This window comes from Filicampus tigris, chromosome 4, assembly GCF_054856515.1.
Source record: "Filicampus tigris isolate MCC_2025a chromosome 4, RoL_Ftig_1.0, whole genome shotgun sequence".
NCBI lineage: Eukaryota > Metazoa > Chordata > Actinopteri > Syngnathiformes > Syngnathidae > Filicampus > Filicampus tigris.
In genome coordinates, this window is record NC_141220.1 from 16,498,626 (window position 1) to 16,514,710 (window position 16,085).

The window sequence follows — 16,085 nt, forward strand, 5'->3', positions numbered from 1 at the left end:
GACACAGTCGAGCAATTAATTTCAGTTGTCGGGTCAGGAAGATTTCCGATGCCTTCTCAAATATTCTCCGTGGAGGTCGTTGCCTTACTTCAAACAAAGAAAGAGGACACTTTCAGTTGTTTCATATCACTTGAACACAATTGTAAACTCCTAAATCTGCTGCTTTTCATTGGCTCTGTTTGGGGTAATTCACTCATTTCCTTCTCCATTTATAACATTGTTTTAAGCTGAGTGTGTTTTACAAAATTAATGCCAAGTACAGTATTGGAGTTACAGACAGTAACTAATCCTTCTTTCTTATCCTCACACTAAAAGAAAAAAATACATATTAGGTTTTAGAATGTTTCATAAGTGCCTATATTTTTCTAACATTTTTGTAGTGACCGTTCACTACCTTTCATAATGCATTGTGGGATACGTTGATGGCATTAGATAGCGGATAACTATACTCCCTACACATACAAAAAGCACTACAAAATGGCAAACTCACTATGCAGGGTACTGCAGTATAATAGTAGATGGGGATTGATTCCAAACACAGACACTGTTATTAGTGCAGGTTAAAATCCAACTGAAAAAGAGCCTCAAAACTCAGCATATATGTGTGATTAAGTGTTTTTCCTGTGTCTTGTTTGTGTACGTGTTTGCGTGTGAGTGTATGCACATGGACATCAAACATGGGGCGCTTGCGTAGGCCCTCCATTGTGCTATGTGTGTGCGGAGGCCCTTTCCCTGCCAGTCAGCCCGAGTGTCATTAGCAATTCATTGTGTCTGCTTTGGCTGTTCTCGGGGGGGTCGGTGTGCTCAGCTGCGAAAGAGCGCCGAGTGCGCACCCGCGGCTCCTTGGTAACCACAACTTCCCCAAACGGCCCCGCTAACATTCGTAACCCCCACTGCAACTCTTTTGCCCCCCATCTTTACAAGAAACACAGACTGGAACTATATTTGGCCTAATATCCTCTGCCTGCTCTGTTTTGTGTGGACAAGCCTATACATGTGCAAATCTGCTTGTGCGGCCCGGGCCTAATCACAGGCTCTGCGCTTGCAGCCCGATTGTCAAGTAATAGCATGTGACAAATGTCAAAGACTCCCAGGGAGGCCATTAATTATGCCATAACTCGGCCAGTTCCGCCTCACTAGCCGAGTAAAACACCGCCCCCCCCAAAAAAAAAACACATTTGCCTTTCGGAGTTGACTGAAATGGCCATGAAAGTAATGACACATTTAAAAATTCATAGGAGGTTGCAATTAACCATGGGGGGTACGTTCCCAGATCTACTTGTGACGTAAATCTGCGACATAAACAAACAGTATAAAAACAAAAAAACGTTTTTTTTGTTTACACTGTTTTGATCAGATTTAATCTTAACAAATTTACCGGTAAATGTACACTTTTTAAAATGTCGTTAAAATTTAGTGCCTATTCTCACTTTTGCAAGTTACATATTGCTGGGATCCCACAATAACACTGAGGCAAAATGGCTAGCATGTTGATCAAATGTTCAACAAAAAAAGAATTAAAACAAGCTTGCTTCAAGCTCCGACATTTACTGTAAAACTTACAGAAAACAAAAGATAATTAAAAAGACTTCCAGCCATTTTCTATTCAGTTTATGTTCATAATTGGGTTAACAAAAGTCAGCTACCTTAATGCTAGCATATAATGGGAAATGGGATGGGCTAAAGGGAATTAGCATAAATGTTTTAGTAATTCTGAACCTTTTATATACAAGAAACGGTAACATACAAACAGAGCATACAACAATACTCACACTCTATTTTCTTTGCTCTGTGAGTACTACAACTATTTCTAGAGCAGGTCGGGACCTTCCTGCCTCTTCTTATTGCTGTTAATTACGCTGCATCTCTCCCAGTAGACCTCAGAGCTGCAAGACCTCAGTATTTGAAATAGCTCTCAGCATGATGCAGTGCGCTCCTACGCAACCTCAAGCTGCAACCAAAATAATAAACATTGTCAAATGAGTATCTCTCTGACAGTGGCAATAAAAAGTGAGCATTCCTGTCACTAGGTACGATCGGCTACAACCAGAGGAACCGCATCGACACGCTGATGTACCTGCTGGCGTACCCGCAGAGACCCATGGTCAAAACCAAAACCATCGAGTTGATCGACTTTGAGAAGCTGCCCGCTGGTCAGAACGCTACCGTGGCCGTGATGAGCTACAGCGGCTACGACATCGAGGACGCGCTGGTCCTCAACAAAGCGTCGCTGGACAGAGGTGAGGGACACTCGGCAAAGGATCTACAATCCGTCCAGGACATGTTAAGAGCTCCAATACCCAATTTGGTACCTGGACCTTCAGTGGGCGCTTATGCAACTTAATCCACCTCTTTAATACCACCACTATCACGTTACAATTCTAGAAGCTCTCGACAATATAGAAAAAAGAAATATAGCAGGACACAACTGTGCCATGTATATTATCTGGAGCGGTTTCGAATCCAACTTTATCTAATAAGATGACAAAAAGATTTCAATGTAGGTCAGTGCTTTTCATGGTGTTTGCTGGCACCCCCCATCCACCGCTACTAATACCGATTCTCTGTTCAGGTTTTGGTCGTTGTCTGGTGTACAAAAACGCCAAGTGCACGCTGCGGCGTTACACCAATCAAACCTTTGACAAGGTGTTGGGCCCCATGCTTGATGCCACCACTAGAAAGCCCATCTGGAGGCACAACATCCTGGATGCCGACGGGATCTGCTCCCCCGGTGAGTAGCAGGAAGACCGGATGCTGCCCAGCATGCTTTGGTGTACTTAACTATATTGAACCATTATTAATACAGTAAACCTCACAATTTGTGAGTATAAGGGCTGAACCCAACTGCGAAAAGCAAGAAAACGGAGGAAATTGTTTCATCTTTGTGCGCCATTTCTCACCTCTAAACTGTTGCTGCCGTCATAAACCGAGGACCCCCTTGTAGCTAGCACCTGTGTTGAACTCTGTCAATGATGTTGCTGTATTGTACTGCAGGTGAGCGAGTGGAGAACAAGCAGGTGCTGGTAAACAAATCCATGCCGACCGTCACTCAGACGCCACTGGAGGGCAGCACCCAGCCAGGACAGCCTCAGTACAGAGAAGTGCCTATCAGGTGCGCTCACAACACCATCCATTCATTTGCTTGCCCTTGTCACGGTTGAGGTGAGCTGGAGCCTCTCCCAGCTGACTTTAGGAAAAAAAACAGACTGTACCCTGGACCAGTCATCAATCAATCAATCAATTATTCAATCCATCAATCAATCAAAGGAAACATTTAGAGACAGGCAATTTACACTTACACCATCACTGAGTGGGAACTGTCCGGCATTTGAGAGCTGTTGTCGCAATTACTGTGCTGCGGTATATTAGTGGGCCATGGGAGCTTATCAGGGGTGTCGCGGGAAATTATCTTATTCAACTAAATTGGTCCAAAATTAATTATTTACTCCAAATAATGTTTCTTTGTTCAGCTTTCCATGCCGGCGACATATAGTGAGTAGAAAAATGAATTCCACCAGTTGCCATTCATACAAAAGAATTATACGTTTGTGGCTTGTGTTGAACTAAACAAGTCCAAATTTGATTTTGAGTAAATTGAGATGAATTCATTGGCAACGTTTACATGGACATATTTATTCGGGTTAAAAGCCTATCGAAATAAAAATGCTTCATGTACCCACCCCATTCGGAATATTCTGACCCAATCAAGCCCATTGCGATCAAAATTGTATTCCGAAGGAGAGAGGTGGTTTATGTCGATTGATGAACCGATCGGCGCGCATTACTTATTCCGAAATTTTGGAACAAACCATCTTTTACTGTGCATGTCTGTGACGTCAGTATACACATCTCTGTTACTCCCGGAAGCTAATAGAAGCAGAGCGAGCGAAAGACATGGCGGGCACAAGACTGAATTGGTACAGTTGCAGCTCCATTAGGAAGTGTTAACTCGACATAACAGCGCAAAAAAAATATGCAGAATAACGCTAACGTTTAAAGTAGAAATGGACGGAGCGATGTTTTGTTGACACGGAAGTCGTTCGTTCTTCTTTTACAACTATTTCCGTGATACAGTATTTGATATATCTGCGCACGTCAAAATAATGTGTTCGGATTGAAAGTGTAATGCATGAACACGCAAATCCTAATCAGATCAATGTTTTTAGTGTCCATGAAACCAGTGCATCCGATCATAATTTTAATCCAAACTCTGATCGGATTAATACAATTTTGTCCATGTACACATAGCCAATGTTTCAGTATACAGGGATACCTTGAGAACATTTGAGAACACTAGCAAAGAGCTGCAATAATCTAGTTCTCGGGTCCAGAAACTCACATGAAGACTAACCAGCCACTTTGTGATTCAGTTGATCCCAACAAACATGAATATCTTTTTTTTCCCCAAAATATTTTTTCAATACTCTTTTGTTTCCGTTTTGATATAATTTAGTGCCATTTTTCTTGATTGAGATCTGTAAACTTATAAGTCTAGGTACCACTACATATACTTGTGACATTTTTGTTGTGAGATTTTCTAATGTAAAATTTGGCTCAATTTGGGCAACAATGTCCAACACCATCAGTGACAGCATAATACACGTGTGCCTGTTTTTTTTTTTTGCCAGAAATAATAATAATAAACAGAATTAAGTTGCTCTCTCACTTCGCAGCTACAAGGGCTCAACGGACTCATACATTGAGAAGGTTATGATCTCGTCTAACGCCGAAGACGCCTTCCTCATCAAGATTCTACTCAGGCAAACCAGGAGGCCCGAGATCGGAGACAAGTTCAGCAGTCGGCATGGACAGAAAGGTGAGCAAGGGGCAAGGGAAACAAACCTGTTGCACAAGACAACTCCACAGGTTGTCAAGTCCTTTCCTCCCTGCCTCCCTCCTCCATGTGTCCTCATCCCTCAAGAGCTCTTTTCAATTAATTGGCTCTTTGTCCTGTGCCAGACTATGCAAATTTATTACACCCCAGCAGTATTCTGGCCTAAAAAAAAAAGTGTTTACAACCTTCATTGTTGGCCGGAACCTCCCCTATAGAGGTGCCTCTATGATGTTTTAATCAAAAAAAGCTAACTGGCGCCGTGCATAATTTACTCTCTTCATTAAGGCCGTGGCCAAAGGGCGGTCAGTTCGGAACGGGACAATATCTCCTGTCTCGCATCGTGACGGAGAGCGCGGGGTCGCCGGAGGGTTACTCCGGGTGGGGGGGTTTGTCGTGGTGGTCAGTTACTGTAGAGAAGAGCGTTAGCAGCAAAAACTACCTTGAAGTCAAGCCAATACGTTTTGATGGTGAGACAATTTTTAACATTTATTTTCATTTCTTAGTGAATTTAATGGCTGTCTGATATGGCCTTCAAATCCACTTTTGTCTGTCTTTTAGAGAAAAACCAAAACACAATTACATTTTTCATAGCACGTTTTGCTTTATGTTTTCCAACTTCTGGGACTTGCATTGTTTCTACTGATCCAACACAGACTTTGCAACAGTTTTTTTCCCCAGAGCGTCAACTTCCACAGAATTCTTTTTCTTTACAGATAATGTGAAAATAAGTGCTTCCTGTCGAAAAAAAAAAAAAATCTATTTTTTCAAGAACTAATGTAAGTGCATTACTTAATGAACATTTAGAATGTTCAATTTACATTTGCAGCTTGGACGCGCATAACTCTGATCAAAAGTTTCCAACATTTCTATAAATTAACTTAGCACTAAATTTAATCGATTAATTTGAATTAATCTCTAAAATCAATAAATCTCCCAGCCCTAGTAGCTACGAAAGTATTGATCCAAATTTAGATTACTTAGCCTTGGTGGTGGCCTCTCTCGTTTTCTGACTAAACTTAACGTTTGTGTTATTTAATTAGAAAGTGAATGTGAGTGTCCTCCAGCTTCTCATGACTGGTCCTATAAGTCCCGGTCAGCAGAGCAGAATAAGTTAATTATTTACCGGTCACAGACACACGCACACACACACACACACACACACGCACACACACACACACACACACACGCACAGCTGTAGTTTGTGGGTGTGCGTGTGTGTGTGTGTGTGTGTGCGTGTGTGTGGACGTAGTGGGAAGGAGGGGGGTGGTCCATTGTGCAAGCCGCCAGCATGGAGCTGTAAGAGCTGTGATGGAGGGCGCTGGACCTTCGCTGTTGTCTCGCCTTTCTCTGCTGATTTCATGCCTCTTTTATCATCCACTTTCACACAAAACAAACAACACCGAGCACGTCTGCCATGGGAACCACTGCCCGGTCCTCACCGTTCACCTTCCCCACTATTTTACCCCACTTTCTATATTTTTTCTTCGACACATTTACTCCCCCCCCCACTCCTTTGACTATGTTGGCCTTCCTCCCGCTCCCATTCAGACTGCAGCTTCCTGCTGCTGGACGACTTTCCAGTAAAACGCGGCGCTTGTTGCCGGTCAACATCCTGTCGCAACATCCTGCTTGACATTAGCAGTCAGTGGCATGGATCAGACAGGCCAAGAAAGGGATTTATCTTTTTTTTTCCCACGTGCAGAGGTTTCAATATCTCCTCTCCAAACGCTCCCCCTCCACTTCCTCTGAGCTGAGCTGAGGGCTGCCCGTGTGTAATCCCGCTCTCACTGTCGAGTTTAAGCACCTTTTCTCCTTTTCCTACTCTGCTTCTCTTTTTCTGTGCTCCCTATTTTTTTTTTCATTTGCAAATGGGCCTAAAATCTGTTTGTCATGGCCAGGCAAGAGTACTGTGTCCCCCCTCCGCAAACATTTGCACTCCCACTTAAACTCTCGGCTACGGTGCTGCTTGACGAATCATAAAGGCGAGCCTGTCTGTCCACATGAGAGAGGAAATGATCCAGCAGAATTCCACACCAAAGAAAACATAGAAATGGAAGTCCCGTAATAAATGAAATTAACAATATGTGGCAAACAAAGACAAAAATACAGCCAAAACTTTTTTTTAAAAATCAGGCAAAAAAATCTGACAAAAATCTTCCACACCTTGAACATAACTCAGGCTTTTGCCTTTTAACAAAAAAAAGACAAAACCGCACAAAAATGTTCCAAAAATCCTGTTCCAAAAACAAAAGAGTGGAAAAAAAAGCTAAGATTTTTTTCATAATTTTTCATATAGCAAAATAAGAATCCTGACAAAAGGGCAAACAAATTGGACAAAATCAGAAATCTGACAACCCTTACATAAAAATTAGGCAAAACCGGAACAAAAAACAGACTAACATGACTAAAGGATAAAAATCTGAGAAAAAATGACAAGAAATATTCCAAAAATATTACACCAAAAACTTTTTTTTAAAATCCTTCCTAAATCTGGGGTCTGACAAAAATATGACAAACTGAGAAAAATATGACAAAACTCACAATCTGACCATTAAAACAACAAAAAAGAGGACTGAACTAGTTTGCTGGACAGTGCATGAACATGTTGGTGCGCAGCACAAGCGGTCACACCACCACACATAAACATAACAGTTCTCCATTTGATTGTTTTATATTTACATGACCTAGAAATGTCCTTTGTACAAATATTTATTGTAATCGTGACGTAACTACTGCGTATGCGTAGGTTAGTTATGGTGTGTTGCCGTGTGTGTGCCGTGTTCCGACTTTCCCATACCATTTTTAGCTACGTAGCCATGATAGGAACAGAACTCTGTCGCAAACCGAGGACCACCTGGAATCAGTCCATTACTGGGTCCTCAGTGTTAACCAGTAATTCATACAGTTTTATAAATGAATAAGCGTGCAGTGTTTTTGAGATAATTTTTCAGATCTTGTAGCTTGTGTTCACTTTATTTGCAGGGGTTACAAAACTGAGCCTTGCTGTGACTAGGATAGGAATCCCCCCCCTCCCTAAAATTGCCTGTATTAATACTTTGAACTGTAAATATACCACTATGATCCGAAACCCTTCAATATAATTTCCAACTCATCTTTCAACATTACCTTAAAAATAAATGGATTACAGATGATTGGCGCGATATATTTCATATTTGCACAGGGCTTTGGCGGCATAGACACATTTCTGACTATTGCAGGGGATTACTCTACCTTTAATTAGTTGGTATGTAAGCCAATACACAAAGTTTGCATTGAAAATGTGATCCAGAATGGCGCGACTGATGATCTGTGATTTAGTAGTGGAGCACTAAGTGCAATGGGAGGTGACAACGCTGTAATAATGATACTTAACAACAATAACATGTTTGTATATTTCAGGTGTCTGTGGCCTCATCGTCCCCCAAGAGGACATGCCTTTTTGTGACACGGGCATTTGTCCCGACATCATCATGAACCCACATGGCTATCCTTCCCGAATGACGGTATGTTATTCTCAGCATCTATTGCTTTGACCGGGGAGTCTTTGGGCTAAGACTGTGCCGACATGCTCACTTTCAAGGTTACGAACGGTGCGCAATGTACTAGTTGGCATAGCGGTGTAGGAATAAGTGGTTATTTGGCACAGAACTAAGACGCTTTGCAGAAATGTTTAAAAACTAGCATGTTAAATGGTAATCGCATTCAAATTACAGAAGAAATGTAATAAAAGGTAAATATTAGCTAATGAAACATGCAGTCAGGAAAAGTCAGGTCAAATCTTTGGCATAATGGGTATTATGTAACACAAATGGGAATTCCCTCCCAGGGACCGAATGTTCCGTCCATCCGTCTCAGACGGACGCCCATTTTGGTGTGAGAAGTTTTTAAAAAAGGACGGACTAAGCAAGGATGGAAGTGGGTTTTCGTCCGTACCTGTAATCGTCCCTAACTGGATTAAGTACCGACTGATGTGTTGTGTTGGGTTCTTTTAAAAAGAAAGACCACTGTTCTTTTCCAGCGATACTACAGAACTGCAATTGTTAACTTCCTGTAACAAGACTGTAGAGTCCTTTTATTTCTTTTTCATGTGCGTTCCCTGCAGTAACATTTTACTCACAGGCATAGTCTGCCGTCTAGTGGTTCAACACATGTAATAGCATGGATTACACCCATTTCACTGACGATTGACAGAAACACGCCCAGCCTGTTTTGCGAGTATAATCTGGGATAAAGTGTGTATGGGGCGAAGGAAAAATGTGGATAGCAATTTTGTTTTGTTAACATTTAGTACATACCTCCCGACATAAATCTTTTTGCATGCGAATTATGTCCTTGTCCGGGACATCTCTAGAGCTAAAAAAATCTCTCCAAACCGACTTTTATGCTCATGCCGGTGCCGCCATACACTTAATCCTTGTATGATGTTTGAGTCTGAGGGACCTGTTTTCAGTTTTTATCAAAATAAAAATGACATAAGGCATATCTGAAACCTTCTCCTCATGGTGATAACACACTGTTATGGGATTTTCTTTTTTGAATTCCATTTTGTTTTTAAAAAAAGACGAGTAGCACATTAATTCATAAATGTGATCTAACAAAGCTAAAGGGCAAATATTAGCAATGTTTGCTGTTCATATGATTTGCAATTGGGTTGCAGTAAACATCTGCTGAGTATTTTAACAGAAAATTATTTGATTGTGTTGTTTTGAAAAGCCAAAACTCTAGCCGCTAGAGTTTGCTGGATGCTAGAGTCTAGCGGGTCCACCAGACCCATGAACACTTGCTGAGTAACAAAAATACAAACACCACACAAGGGTTAATGCTACAACCCGGAAGTGGAAGTCTTTTGTTCTCCTCCTAAAATAACATTGCGTTATTTTGCAATAATTATTTTTTTGCAAAATAACGTGGGGGGAGAGACTGCTGAAAGGACGGAAGCGCTTTAAAAATACGAGGACGGACGGGGATGCCGATTATTTTAATGAATAAGGACGGAGGGGACGATGATGGAAGGGTGCCCAGGTTACGAATTGTGGACGGACAGGCAAAATACGGTAAAGTGGTCATCTCTGTTATGTGAATTGAATGAAATGAAATGAATCATGTTTAGGGGTTGTCAAGTGCTTGTTTTCAACAGGTGGTGTAATAACCCTGAAACATTAAGAAATTTGAGATAATCACATTTTGTATTTTAGCGTTTGGCTGTTTTTTTTAGTTGAATAAACCACTGAAAGTACATCAACTGTTTTGGCTCCCAACACAAAGCACAATATGGACCATAAATAAATGTAAATATCGACAGCTCGCAACTGGGAAAAACCCTCAGTTGGGCACTTGTAAGTCAAGGTATCATTGTACTTGAATATGAGATAAAAAAGTAAATAAAATTGTCATCGAGAGAAGTTTTGACATAAAACATACAAAAAAGTCCCAATTTGTGAGAGATTTTTGTATTTAAAACTATATTTGTGTGTATCCATTATGGTTACAAAAGCCTCATTATCTCCTCCTGAGGTTATCATTGTCTCCCAGAGCTCTCGTTCTTTTGTCTGAACGACAGTTTGACTGCACCGCACAAACAGATAGCCGTTGCCTTGGCGACGGACGCCAGCCAAGTGCTGTAAGTATTATCAAGCGCTCACAGAAGACGTTTGGAACGTCTCTGCCTGTAAAATCAGCAGTGATCTTTACTGCTCAAGTTGCCGGTGCCAGCGTGGTTGCTAGCCACCGATGTCGCCATGGCGAGCACTCAGCAATGTTTGGCTGTGGAGGACGTCTCCCGAGAAGGAGAGTAGGTGTCGGCCTTTTATGTGGCGGGGTCAGGGGTTGTGCAGGGGCAACCTTTAGCCAAATTGCCAAAATCAGTCATCCTCACGCTGGGGGTACACGTGTTACCTAACGCAGTGATTCCCAACCAGTGTGCCATGAGAGATCAGGTGTGCTGTGGGAAATTATCCAATTTATTGATCTGGAAATTGTGATTATCTTGTGTATCTTGTTCATTGGTTGACAGACGCAACAGTTAAATGGGACTTCCACTTTATGGCAGAAAGTCCAATTATCCCGTGTATCACCTGTTGCCATTCGTATAACACAATAATGGCTTTGTGTTCAATTCAACAGGTCCAGGTTTCACTCTGAGGATGTACATTTTTGAGGAAATTGTGATGCTATCTTATTTATTTTCAGTATACAGCACAGTAATACCCCGCTATTTGTGAAAATATATGTAGCAAATATATAAATAACAAAGGCTAGGTTCCCCCCCAAAAATCAGCAAATAGGTGAATCCGTGAGTAGCGTACGGCGAACATGCAACATAGTATACATTTTGTGGCATTTTTGTTTGGTTGTATTGCACTGAGATTTTCCTTATCTAAAATATGTGTCTTGGCTCAATAAAGGTTTTGAAGCACTGATCTAATGCATCTCCTGGTATCAATGTGTGGAACATAAGTGACACAGAGAAGCGTTAATGAACGTAAGATTTTCTTGTCAGGTGGGGAAGCTCATCGAGCTGCTGGCCGGCAAGGCGGGCGTCCTGGATGGACGCTTCCACTACGGGACGGCCTTCGGGGGCAGCAAAGTGAAGGATGTGTGCGAGGACCTGATCCGCTATGGATACAACTACCAGGGGAAGGACTATGTCACCTCGGGCATCACTGGGTAAACATAACCTTTAACATAATTTTGCATTTTGAATTGAAATGTTGCATCTTATTAGGGCTGAGAGATTTTGCACCCCAGACTCTCCTGCAATAAACATTTGTAATAGTTAACCATAGAAAAATCTTTGATTTCATAGATTTATCCCTCCCACACACTTTAAGCAGATTTATTAAAACACACTTTTAATCACATTATAAATGTATTTGAACACAGAAAAATAACAATCATAACATCTATGGAAAATGTTTTACTTACCGTATTTTCCGGGCTATAAGCCGCACCGTTATATAAGCTGCTCCCACTTTATTTTTAGAACATATTGGGGAAAACTTAAATAAGCCGCACCTTTATATAAACCGCACCTATCTATGTTGAAAACTTTTATATTTACTGTATTTACAGAACGATTATGAACTGTACATGTACATGTATGTACCTGAGCAGATTCTTTCCTAACACTGCAGCAACGTTGCTGATTAAAACAGAAGAGAACCAAGAGAAAATAAACAGTACTTATCTTCATTTCACTGCCGACTGCCGCTCCAGTTTGTCGGCTAATGTCCACCAGACTCCACCATCTATTCTTCTACATATGCACCTGTCTTGTTTTATGTTAATAAAGTCAGCCAATCTAACACACGACATGCTAATTCAACAATAGCATTTCACATCGAAACAACAGAACAGACGTAACATCAGCCAATCGCATTCATGTGCACTTCAGGGACCTCTCGGAAAACATAAAATCAAAGCATTACAGCACCTAATGCAATAACCTAGTGCATAGCGCCCTCGCCCGTTGAACTCCTCCACCTGCAGTCACATCCAGTTAATGGGAAATGGATGTATTGAATTGTACTGTCATTCCGGTTAGAGCGCCCCGAGCGGTGGAAGAAAAATCCACAGAATAGCCGCGCCGGACTATAAGCCGCATGGCTCAAAATCTAGGAAAAAGGTTGCGGCTTATAGTCCGGAAAATACGGTATTCAACTCGCAAGTCATGGTACCCCTTTCGTTGAACATGCCTGGTTAGAATGTACCGTAAGTGTCTTTTCAGTATGATGCAATTGTATGTCATTGCCGACTACAACAACAATAATAAACATTTAATTAATACCTCTTTCACAGTGTCAATCATTTCATTCATTTTTTTTTAAACTGGCTTGTATTGCTTCCCTTCAGTGAGCCACTGGAGGCGTACATCTACTTTGGACCCGTGTATTACCAAAAACTGAAGCACATGGTCTTGGACAAGATGCACGCCCGAGCGCGCGGTCCCCGGGCCGTCCTGACCAGGTAAGCTTTTACTTACAACACTCTTCCGAGGGGGTGCAACAAAAACACGTTTTAATTTTTCTCCCTGTTTCGTTTGAAGGCAGCCGACAGAGGGCCGCTCTAGAGACGGAGGTTTGCGTCTGGGCGAGATGGAGCGCGACTGTCTGATCGGTTACGGCGCCAGCATGTTGCTGCTGGAGCGCCTCATGATCTCCAGCGATGCCTTTGAGGTGGATGTGTGCGGGCAGTGTGGCCTTCTAGGATACTCTGGCTGGTAAGACGTACTTGCAGCATTGCAGCGTTAGCCTAGGGATGCTTAAAATACATCATTAAATAGAATCCTAGTGCACGATAAATGTAAGTCACAAATATAGTAAGTCACTTGTCCATTTGGTTTTAATGGGTATCATGGGCCCACATTGTGAAATTACACTGCAGGTCCAAGTGGACATTTCTGATTTCTCAAACTTTTTGTTTCGAGGGACTAATCACATGGGGAAAATTGTTTAAAGGTCCCATTCATAACATTCATTAAACTGTCGTACCATAGGTACACATAATTACCATAGGAATTAAAAAGTTTAAACTATTTTGAGCGGAATATAAATAGTGTTCTGGTGAAGTTATTCACGTAAAATAAATTTTGTAATTTGTAAAACAACAAAGACATTTTGGTCGGGATAAAAAGTCAGAATCTTATGAGAACACTGCTGTATTTTCCCTACATAAAGAAATATGATTATAAAGTCAAAGTTTTACAAGGGAAGGATTTTTTAACAAGTGAATTAGTCACATTTTCGTAATATTACAAGTTTATTATGCTGTAAAACACACCTTTTTCCCTAAATAAAAAAAATACACTTTTTTTCTTAAAGACTTTCTTCCTGTTTCTTCCTGTAATAATGTGCCTTTACAAAAAAAAAAAAAAAAAAAGCTACTTCATCCCGGCAGCTGCAATCATTCTGCATTCTGCAATCAGAATCAGCTATCCTAGACGGTTGGACGGCCTAAATTGTGAAGCTTTTTTGCCTGTTTTAATATATTGTTGTTATTAATGTTGTGGTCCCAACGAAAATGATCGACAGCCTGGTACCAAGTACCGTCTTACTCTGCGGTTGCTGACCCACCCCCACCCTAACCTCCCATAGGTGTCACTACTGCAAGTCGTCATGTCACGTGTCGTCGCTACGCATCCCCTACGCTTGCAAGCTGCTCTTCCAGGAGCTGCAATCCATGAACATCATCCCCCGACTCAAGCTCTCGCGCTACAACGATTGATGGCACCAGGGAAACAGGCAAAAGTCAAACATTTCTTTTTCTCACCATTTTTTGGTCTTCCATGTGTATAAGATGTCTGCACTATGATCATGGTTTGTGTAAATAATAAACACTTGACATTATTTCTCACACGCAACTCTTGCTTTGGCTCATTTCGCCTGAATTTTGACCGTCACATGACAGTTTTTTCCATGCTATCGCCGCTGCTTTATCTGGGTGTATTTAAGCAATATTTTCTAAATAAGATTTATCCAGTACACACAAAAATTCAAACAGTTTATCTATATTTGTTCTATGCCAGTGATGTTATAGGGACAGGCAGAACAATTAAAGTCTCTTCCATTTCATGGCGGAAGGTATTCGCCTATTGATATTCTCACAACAGAATAATAACAGTGTTCAACTAAACAGGCCCAGATTTCGCATGTAGTCAGCCAGTTTGAGAGTAAATTGAGATGCATTTATCAGGATATAGTTAAGTAATCCTCCTTTACTCGCAGCTGATGGGGACCATGCCTTGCCGCAAAAGTGAAAATCCACCATTGATACCACCTCCAAAAAAGTAAATAATTGCCTATGGATGCCACAAGTTGGCGGCAAAGCACCACTTTTCCATTAGATAGGGCTTTAGCCTGCATAGTAGAAACTCCTTCCCTTTCTTCAACATTGGTAATTATCACTAAGATGATGACTCAGCGAATAACGGAGGATATGTGATGCCGCAAGTAGGGAACAGTGAATACTTTAATGTGGGCGAACACTGTATACTTACTGTAATGCCCTCGCTCGTGAGAAAGGAGAGCCACACTTCTGAGCTTCTGGGTTCAAATCGCTGCTCCGGCTTTCCTTTGTGAAGTTTGCATGTTCTCCCATACTCGTGTATGTTTTCTCCGGCTTCTCTTTTATTAATTGCAGATTCTAAATTGTCCTTAGGTGTGAATGGTTGTTTTTGTAGACGTGCCCTCTTGCCCAGAGCCAGCTGTGAGAAACTCGTTATCTGCAAGTTGCAACCCTAATTACGACAAGTGGCATAGAAAATGGCTGCTGTGGTTGGTAGATTTGTTGTGGTGTGTTCTTGGGTATGGAGAAAAAAAACAACTGATAATTGAAATGGGCCTGCTGAAGAACTTTTGAAGAAATGTTTGTTTCAGAGATGCGGAATACTATTTAGAATTTTGCATCATTTTTAATCGTATTTTATTACCAAGAGTTAGAAAAAATACAAATACTATTGCATAAATGAAAGCACAAAGGAATAATTAATTAATTAACAATTAAGTCATCACTCAAAACCTTTATTAGGGACAAAAAAGTCAACAGCAACAAAAAAAGTAGTAAAGTACTTGTTTTTTTTCAATGAGGTGTGCTTAATTCATGTTTTGAGCGCTAAACAAAAATAGTTTGATTGTATTATATTACTGATTTTCTGTAAAGTCAGTGTTTCAATCGATATTAAAAGGCACCATTTCATAAATGAATATATGAATGAATGAATATAATATGAAGTATATACTGGTAATATGAATGTAATGATATTCTAATTTTTTATGCACTTCCACCTAAATTAAATATTAAAAACGAGTGTAATAAAAATAAATGTTAATGTATTACTAAATAGCATCTGAAAATTCAAAATTCAGGTCCATTTTTAAAGGTGAAGTTTTACTTTTCCAATTGAGCTATTTAAATAAATGAACTTTTCTGTCACATTCCAATTTATTGCCATGCACCTGCATATAAATTATCATTTAAAAAGCAGTGTAATAAAGCCAATGTAATAACACAAAATTCCCTACCTCCTCCTGTTTGAATTGAGAGTTGAACCCATGAATAAAACGACTTGTTTGTTTTGCTTATAGCTGATAAAAGCTCTTGTGATGATGTCATAACCCGCTTTGTATTGGGCGACATTCATGTCAAGTCGACAAAATCCCTTTTTGGACGTATGATTTCCTCCCATCAAAGCCTGAATGCCACACACACACACACACACACACACCCACACCCCCCCCCCCCCCCCCCCACACAC

General features: G+C 40.9%; 1 protein-coding gene across 4 annotated transcripts in view; it reads left to right on the forward strand.

Annotated features, from left to right (window-relative positions):
- The window catches only part of polr3b (polymerase (RNA) III (DNA directed) polypeptide B), a 31,129-nt gene extending 16,937 nt beyond the window's left edge, over positions 1 to 14,192 (forward strand). For all 4 annotated transcript variants that reach the window (XM_086029273.1, XM_086029276.1, XM_086029277.1 and 1 more), the window contains 9 exons: positions 2,031 to 2,240; positions 2,573 to 2,731; positions 2,995 to 3,112; positions 4,674 to 4,816; positions 8,234 to 8,337; positions 11,334 to 11,500; positions 12,686 to 12,799; positions 12,879 to 13,052; positions 13,927 to 14,192. In XM_086029273.1, coding sequence (XP_085885399.1) covers positions 2,031 to 2,240; positions 2,573 to 2,731; positions 2,995 to 3,112; positions 4,674 to 4,816; positions 8,234 to 8,337; positions 11,334 to 11,500; positions 12,686 to 12,799; positions 12,879 to 13,052; positions 13,927 to 14,056 — 1,319 coding nt within the window. In that variant the 3' untranslated portion in view covers positions 14,057 to 14,192. The remainder of the gene's footprint in view (positions 1 to 2,030; positions 2,241 to 2,572; positions 2,732 to 2,994; positions 3,113 to 4,673; positions 4,817 to 8,233; positions 8,338 to 11,333; positions 11,501 to 12,685; positions 12,800 to 12,878; positions 13,053 to 13,926) is intronic.
- Positions 14,193 to 16,085: the final 1,893 nt, after the last annotated feature.